The sequence below is a fragment of the Ruditapes philippinarum genome, unplaced genomic scaffold (assembly GCF_026571515.1).
Source record: "Ruditapes philippinarum isolate M1 unplaced genomic scaffold, ASM2657151v2 ctg321_1_1_1_1, whole genome shotgun sequence".
NCBI lineage: Eukaryota > Metazoa > Mollusca > Bivalvia > Venerida > Veneridae > Ruditapes > Ruditapes philippinarum.
In genome coordinates, this window is record NW_026860898.1 from 137821 (window position 1) to 146129 (window position 8309).

Below are 8309 nucleotides of genomic sequence, written 5' to 3' on the forward strand. Positions count from 1 at the left end.
TAGATGTCGAAGCGGCTGGGAGGGACCACTGTGCTCAAAGTGTATTAAGTACCCCGGATGCAGTAACGGAAATTGTTCGAAACCCTGGGAATGCAAATGTTTTGAAGGCTGGGGCGGACTCTTTTGTACACTAGGTATGTTTATTATTAGCCTCCTACATCTGTTACCTCATTAGATTATTTATAACAAATTACATGGTTTATTTTTGGTATTATTTCAACGCTCTTTTTTTTCTGCCCAAGTTCAATGTTCTAAGAATACAATTTATAAAGATTTGTTGAAGCATTATTGCATATCAAAACAAGTAAAATACCTCGTGTTTACCCTCAAAGGCTTCACAAGTCGTAAAATGTCAGTTGCTACATTGTCAATGAATATTTAAGCAGAATTGAACATTTATTCAAGTCCCCAGCCGACGATGAAATCATAAAAGGCGAGCTAATGTTCTACCCGGATAGGCAGAGAGTTTGCCCAGAACAATCAATATCTTTATACCTGCTTTTTTTTTCTTCTAGTAAAATATCTTGGAACTAAATTTTTTATCTGTTTAAGCTGTCCCAATTATTAAGTCGCGTATTTGCTGTATGATGCCGAACATTGAGAAAAATTCCATACTTGTTTATAGACTAAGAAGTAAAAAGTCCATTTTCATGGAAGAACAGTACTATTAAGAAATTTAAATGTACAATATATAATTCTTGTGGATTTTCAGACGCCAATGGTTCTTAATATAGAATCTAATTAGAAGTTAAAAACAGTTATTTTCTTAATTCTCAATTCCGTGTATTAGCTTAAATTGCGAAAAGGAACTCTTTAATAACGAACATGTATACAACAGCATGCCCAGTTTGTAGTAGCTATTACACGAACTTACTTTGAACTAATTCATATAAATAATTAACTTTGGCGTCACTTGTGTCCACGGGAATGTAATTTGTCGTGTTATTTCTCCACTTTTGTGAGAGAACAAATCATTTATATTTGTAATATGGGTGTGTACAAAGGTATGGGTGCACCATACTTATGAATAAATCAATTAAAACAATCTTACATTTCAATTAATTCGACGATTGCATTTCGTGCGTCTGCATCTGAAATTAGAATATTGACTGAGTCTATTCAGTTTAAATGCTGAAAAAATATTTGAATACATTCCTCATAATCTGTTCATTAATTTGCTACCAACTGATGATGCATCAATCACTATTTGTGAATCATATGGTTAATGGTCCTGTAACAAAAGAAAAAAGTCTTATTCCATGTAATTTGAATACTTTCAAAACTTTGAAAACGTTCTTAGAAGTTTGTTATTTACTTTTTCAGATTTGAATTACTGTACACATCATACCCCATGTCAAAATGGCGGCGTGTGTCAGAATTCCGGAAGTGGTGGTTACGACTGCACGTGCCCGAAAGGATATTCGGGAACGAATTGTGAGCGGGAAATCGATGACTGCCTCAACCAGCCATGTCTAAATGGAGGTTCGTGTGAAGATATCGGTTCAGGGTACTCTTGCACGTGTAAAATTGGCTTCACTGGCTCACGTTGCGACGTTGCCGCAGAAAGTTGCGAGAAAAACCCATGTAAAAATGGCGCCACTTGTATCGAAGGTCAAGGATCCTACGTATGTCAGTGTAAAACTGGGTTCACAGGCCGGAACTGTGACCAAGAGATCTACGAGTGCGAGCCTAACCCATGCCAAAACAGTAAGTGTTGCATTGAAATAATTACTTACAATTTTACATTCACCCACTGTGATTTCTAAAAACAATTATCATAAACGCGTCAAATGTGGAAATGCATGTTGGTGACGACTAGAGTTCCTTGTAAATGGGTCGTTTGAATTGAATTCCGAGGTTAAACGGATGAACTCAGATTACGAAAAAGTCAGACTTTCACTGAAAAATATGAGTCTGTAATATTATTGAGTAATGCCGTAATACCTTTTTCAATTTAAAACATATGTTTTTGCAGACGATTGTCTTCATGTAGCTCTGCCTGTAGTATGGGGTTAAAGCGATTTCAATAAAATAGTTCCCTTTAATATTTCAACTAATACACCAGCTGAGTTTCATATACCAAAAGAACCTAGTTATGTTATAAAATATTAATAGTTCTTCTGAGATGGAATAATTTAACGTTCTAAGGGGCCAAAGAAAATCTGCCAATAGATCATTTACTTTGTTGTTTTTGTACTGTTGAGTAATCAGCGACGGTTGATCATGTAAGGGAGGGGCTATAGTAATTAGAGACTCCTTGCTTAATAATGGCATGATTCTCAAAAGCAGCAAATTTTACACGTGAAAACCATGCGATAATTGGCCATTTTTCTGCTATTATTTTACGACAATGCAGTACGAACAGTTTCTAGAATAGATATTTACACTGAATAACAATTTATCAACAATAGCGTTTGGTATGCAGCCGCGTCATAGTTTTTGTTATCAATAGATATTCATTAGATCTGCAAAATTATGAAATACAGGGGGAAAACAGGCTTGTTGTAAACTATAACAAGGTTCGATTTCCTCTTCACAAAGTTTTGTAAACGTTCTGAATCAATATAACAATTATATGTGAATGGGCCAGCGTAGATTAAGCGAATTTCCCAAAGAAGTGTATTGATTTTGGCACAGGTACCCTGTTAAAGAAAGCATATCCTGAAAAAATCAACAGTTAATCCCCTCATCTAATCTTAATAAAGTAGCTAATTTCGCTTGAATAGCCGCCGTTTGACCAAACTAATCATTTCTAAATTCCCTTTAAAGTAATTATACAAATTATCGTTTTTGGTTTTTATGACATATCGATGCTTAGAAAGTATGAAATATGATCAATTTTCAAGTAACGAGCCTATTGGATAATATTTCTTTTTGTTATGAAACCTAATGGGAACTAAGTAAAACAAATAATGAAAACAAAGGCAAAGAATAATAAAACTGATGAACGCAGTGAACTATTGTGGTGAATCCTGAACGAGCTTTAAATTAAGCAGACATAATTTGCATGCCAGTTGTTATCTAGTTTCTGATAACTTGAAACTTGCCATACATTATTAAAATAGAATGAAAAAGCTATTTTAAATAGGCAGTTAGTGATGTCATTTTATAACCACGCCCCTGGGATTATTCTGTATGATACGATTGTTATGCAAGGACAAATGTACTTATATGTTTTGTAATCGGAAATTAACTCTTCCTTCAACTGCACATTGTGAATGATAAACAACAACAATTGAAAACAATCTTTTTTTATAATGGTTGCAACATTTGTTCAATTGAAACTGTCATTGTAAACAATTTTTCCAGGGTAGTAAAGCATGAAAAATTAATTTTTGCCATATTGTAGTAGGCCTTGGGTGATGTAGTAATCGTTTGCAAGCTGACACCATCTATTTTCTTGTTCAATAAAAAAGCCATACGACACAAGTATATTAATGAACATTACTGCATAACACTACAAAACAGAACATGTAAGCTTTCCCTTCATTTTCCTCATGTTTCTGTATGGCAATTAGAAATGATATTCCTGCAAACCGAAAGGATTTTCGGTTGTTTTGCTATTTGCTCCATTCCACCGGCTACGGTAAAAATGGAAAAATGATTATTGTGAAACACTTAACATTATAAGCTGTATTGATTAATTAGAAACCGCAGGTTCATTTAATAACTTCATATGCGTCTATTGATATTGAATCAACTCGGCAGGGTTGTTATGCTTAAGTGTGACAGTCAACTGAATTGCGAAGCGCCACCTGCTATGGCCAGTCTCCGCGCCCGACAATTGGTTTGCGGTTAAATCATTGATTGACCGTAATTTCATTATATTTATGTTACAGTTTATGGCTGCTCTATTTTTCTGGTCAATAGTTAGTTAGAATGATAGATGAAAAATTACGATCCATTACAATGAAAATACGTTTACTTAAGTACATATATTCATCCGAAATTAAATACAAATGGCGCGTGGAAAAACCGATGAGAAAGGGAAGCGATGATAAATGGCGTTTTTCATCTTACGGAAAATATAAACATCAAAATAACGAAAAGTAAATAGAGACTTCCCACTTTATACATCTAAACAGGAAAGTAATAACCGAATCACGAATGTTGTTTGGAAATTTTCTTTGATATCCTCGTGAATCATACCTTACCAATCGACACCTACGATAAAACAATGATTAGACATGTAGCCTGATCGTGGGAGATCTGTACTGCTGTATGAGGCTTGTCCTACCACTTTTAAGAAAATTTGTAAATTGATAAGGTTACCTAAACATACGTCTGGTTGCTCCTGTACATTTTGCTACATCGAAATGAAACTTTAATACCACGAATTTCCATTTAATCGTTCTTTTCTCCTTGTTCTTTCAGATGGACGGTGTATCGATAAAGTCAATGGCTTTCAATGTGTATGTGAAAGCGGCTTCAGTGGCAAATATTGCGAAACGAACGTGGATGACTGCACGCACAAACCGTGCAAAAACAACGGCGTCTGCCTGGACAAAATCAATGATTTTGAATGTCGCTGCGTTCCTGGATTTGTAGGTGATTTCTGCCAAACCAATGTTGACGATTGTAAACTGAGACCGTGTGCTAATGGCGGCTCTTGTAAGGACCTAGTGAATAATTTCACGTGCACGTGCCGGCCGGGCTTCTTCGGGAGGTTTTGTGAAGTGGATATTGATGAATGCGCAAGTAACCCGTGCAGAAACGGCGCAACGTGCAAACAAAGTGTTGATAACTATCATTGTTCGTGTTTGCCTGGTTTCACAGGTAAAAATTGTCAGTATTTACCAGGACAAATTGAAACTACTACGCGCGAAAGCACGGATGGTATTGTACTGCAGACGACAACGTTAAAAGAGAATGGAGCTAGGACTGTGAAAAATAACGTCACTGTTACTGAACAACATGGACAAGAACAGGAATTTACGACGACGCAGTTATTGTTGATTGTGTGTTTAGGTGTAGGAATCCCATTGCTATCGATAATTATTGTAGTCACCATTTTATTGTGCCGGAAGAGACGGTCACCGCCGCTTAAGAGTCGCGAGGAAGAAGAAAATGTGCAAAATTCCATAAACAATAAACTGAGGGAGTCGAAAATATTCACAACAATCCCTCAAAGTAGTTCAAACATTTCCAATTTAACAAGTAAAATATCAAATGAAGACATAGACTTTAATACATTAAAGTCCTACAGAAGCAGTAGGCCTAATTCTATTTATATTGGTGATAAGCCAATTAATAATAAACAATTATTTTTTAATCCGGACCTGAAGGTCCACGCAAAACATAGAGACTACGAGAAAACTTCAAAGTCACTAGAAAAGGAGAAAGTGTCAATAGATCCTTCAAATTTAGATGTCAGGTAGGAATTCACATTATTTATTTATTTAATAATGTTTTTTTCTTCTCTTGTTCTCTTGTATCGATTTTACTAGTTAAAATATAACACTGTCTCGTTTGTTTTCTTAGGAAGTTTTAATTTTGCAATGCATCAATGCATATGGAAGGAAATGTATATAACTCTAAAGTTTCAAATAAAGCCCTGAATTGTTTAAAGGTACATTCTTTATAAATATGCCGTATTGCTTCATTTCATGTGGAATTTGAAAGTACATGTTAATTAAATGGCAGCGTTCCATTATGTTAATTAGCTGGAAAAAATACTGGAATAAATTCCAAAAGTTCCTCATAACGATGTATGGGAAATGTCACCAATGTTGTTTTTTATGTTTTAATCAACAAAAAGCAAAAGCATGTTGCTCGCTAGCTCCTGTGTAGAGAGTTTTTATATCTCTATTTGAACTATAAGCTGAGCCGTAATTTTTTTTTTGAATTCTGAATTTATTTTCGTACAGTCCCTAGTAATATACTGGTAAAGTAATATGTGAAAAGTCTTGAAGTCGAAAAAAACAAAACGAAACTGACACAGGGAATGTGAATAGCTCTGTTTTTAATGTCATAATAGTTTCTGCTCATAGAAAGACCGTTCGTACTCATGACACTGTTTGCCCCTATATCCAGGTTCATAATTAATACCAGTAGGTACTATAGGCTGTATGAAACACGTCTTGAGATTTTATGTGGAATAAAGTACATTTACAAGGGCTGTCAGCTTTTTGATCTTGATAGAGATTGCTCTCCATGCAGGTTTTCTTCATTATAAGAATAGAAGGCTAATTTGTTTTCCAGTATGCATTGTTTGTTTTGATATCGGTTTATAAGATGCTGGAATAAAAGGCAACCGTGCAAGACCGCGTGTATAGCGAATTCTTCCAAAGGAAGGGTGTTTTTTGTCGTATTGTTTTTTGCTCTTTAAGTGTGTAGTTCTGTTTTACACCGTTTTAATTCATTTTTACTAAACTCCTATTATGATTGACTCATCAGTTTATAAATTGTAATTTAGGAATAAACAAACATTTTCTCTTTCCTTTCATACGTTTCGATAGATTTTTTTAGCATAAAAAGTGATACTTTGTCTTGCCTGCAGATATAGTATTTCTATGGAGTAAATCTTGTAAAATCTCGCGTCTTAACGTTTTACATACAGATGTAAAACTTCAGTGATTTTTATATTGCTCCAGAGACGAGCCACATCTGTCACTGAGCTATGAACTTGTGTTCTCTGGAGCTATGCAGCACAATTAAATACGCCATGCTTTTTGTTTATCTATTGCTAAACCTTTGTTACAGCAAAGGAACAAAGAAAAGTACAGTTTCTGTCTAAAATCTAGGGCACCGAAAAAAGATAATTGGGTGATTTTTACTATTATTAACTGTTACAGCGTCTTTGTCGGGGAACATTGCAAGGTTATACGTTTACGATAGTTTAAACGTTTATGATTATTATCTAAGTTATTATATTATGTTTAATGGAAAGCCCATGCTATTTTATGATATGTAAAGCTATATGTGTGCTTTTTTTATACTTTCAGGGATTATCGAGGTTCACATGACATCCATTACATTGACAAGCATATTAACAGAGACACTATTAATAGAAACTCATTATTAATTCTTGAGCCACAACTTCACCAAGAACCACATCGTCACAGTAGTTACTATGGAGACGACGTCCTCGCAACGGAAGTGTAGTGACGTCATACTCTTGTTAGACAATCTTGACTTTGAACTGCAATATATTTAAATTATTTAAGATAAAAAAGATTTGCAAAACAAGTGTATTTAAAAATGTATTTATTGCGAAACAGATCTCGTTTTCGTGGAGCTACATATCTACATGCCGAAGATGTCGGCTCATTATAAATTAGTCATTCTGTGAGCCTGCAAGTGCCTTTGTGTGCTCGACTGCATGTGTATGTGTGACATTTTTTCGAAGAGAACAATTCCAAAGAAATTAAATGGCAAACTTCATGCTACACAAAACCATAACCTTGAAAGGGTGGATTACACACTGTCTCTGGGAGATCGCATCGGTACGTGACGGTATTCGTGCTAACGTCATCAAATGACGTCATCTTGAACACAAACAGTGTCAAATGACAAGAAATTAAACAAAATTCGTCCAAAAATAATTTTACATTCAGTGTTATCAGTTACAAATTAAGACATTTTCACATTTTTCAATCATTTGTTTTTTCTGCAGCATTTTCGATTGTTGTGCATTTTGGTTTGAAGTTAGATTGTATGGTTATTGTATTCATCAAGTCATCGCGTTGTTACCAAAAATAGAATTGATACCACTGAATGGGAAATTATATATCAACCAAAACAAATTGCCATATCATTATGCAAAATCGATATGCATATAGCACCATCAAATTCCGAAAATATGCCTTCTGCTGACTTGAGTAAGAAATCAATCATCATGCACCAACAACATTACGTCACTTGCTACGTCATAATTCATTAAGAAATCCACAAGTGCTCAATTTTCAAGATGGGACCTAGGCCGCGCTGAGGAAAATATTGAACTGTGAATAAAAAGGGTCGCGAAATAATGTGACTTTGAAGAATTATGAAGATTGTTCAATAGAACGGTCTTATATGAGAAACAAACTAGTGCTTTTGGGTGCAATTTTGCCACAGTAGATAGACATTTATAAACTGAGGTATTGTTGCTTTGAAAATTATAGCTTTATAATTATTGTTGTGTGAAATCTGGTCTTAATTAAACATTATGTACATACAAAAATACTTATGTTCGCAGATATGGCCACAATTTATTCATCATACATTATACATAGATTATATTAGATGTCGTACAGTGTTAACTTGTATGATATTTATGTAGAAATGTTTTGGTCAACTTTAAGGTTGACGGATACCTTTGAAAAAAG

The 8309-nt window shown here is 34.7% G+C and overlaps 1 protein-coding gene across 6 annotated transcripts in view; it reads left to right on the top strand.

Moving 5' to 3' along the window:
* The window catches only part of LOC132713790 (delta-like protein B), a 98319-nt gene extending 90961 nt beyond the window's left edge, over nt 1–7358 (top strand). For all 6 annotated transcript variants that reach the window (XM_060696467.1, XM_060696469.1, XM_060696466.1 and 3 more), the window contains 4 exons: nt 4–134; nt 1324–1707; nt 4375–5374; nt 6945–7358. In XM_060696467.1, coding sequence (XP_060552450.1) covers nt 4–134; nt 1324–1707; nt 4375–5374; nt 6945–7104 — 1675 coding nt within the window. In that variant the 3' untranslated portion in view covers nt 7105–7358. The remainder of the gene's footprint in view (nt 1–3; nt 135–1323; nt 1708–4374; nt 5375–6944) is intronic.
* Nucleotides 7359–8309: the final 951 nt, after the last annotated feature.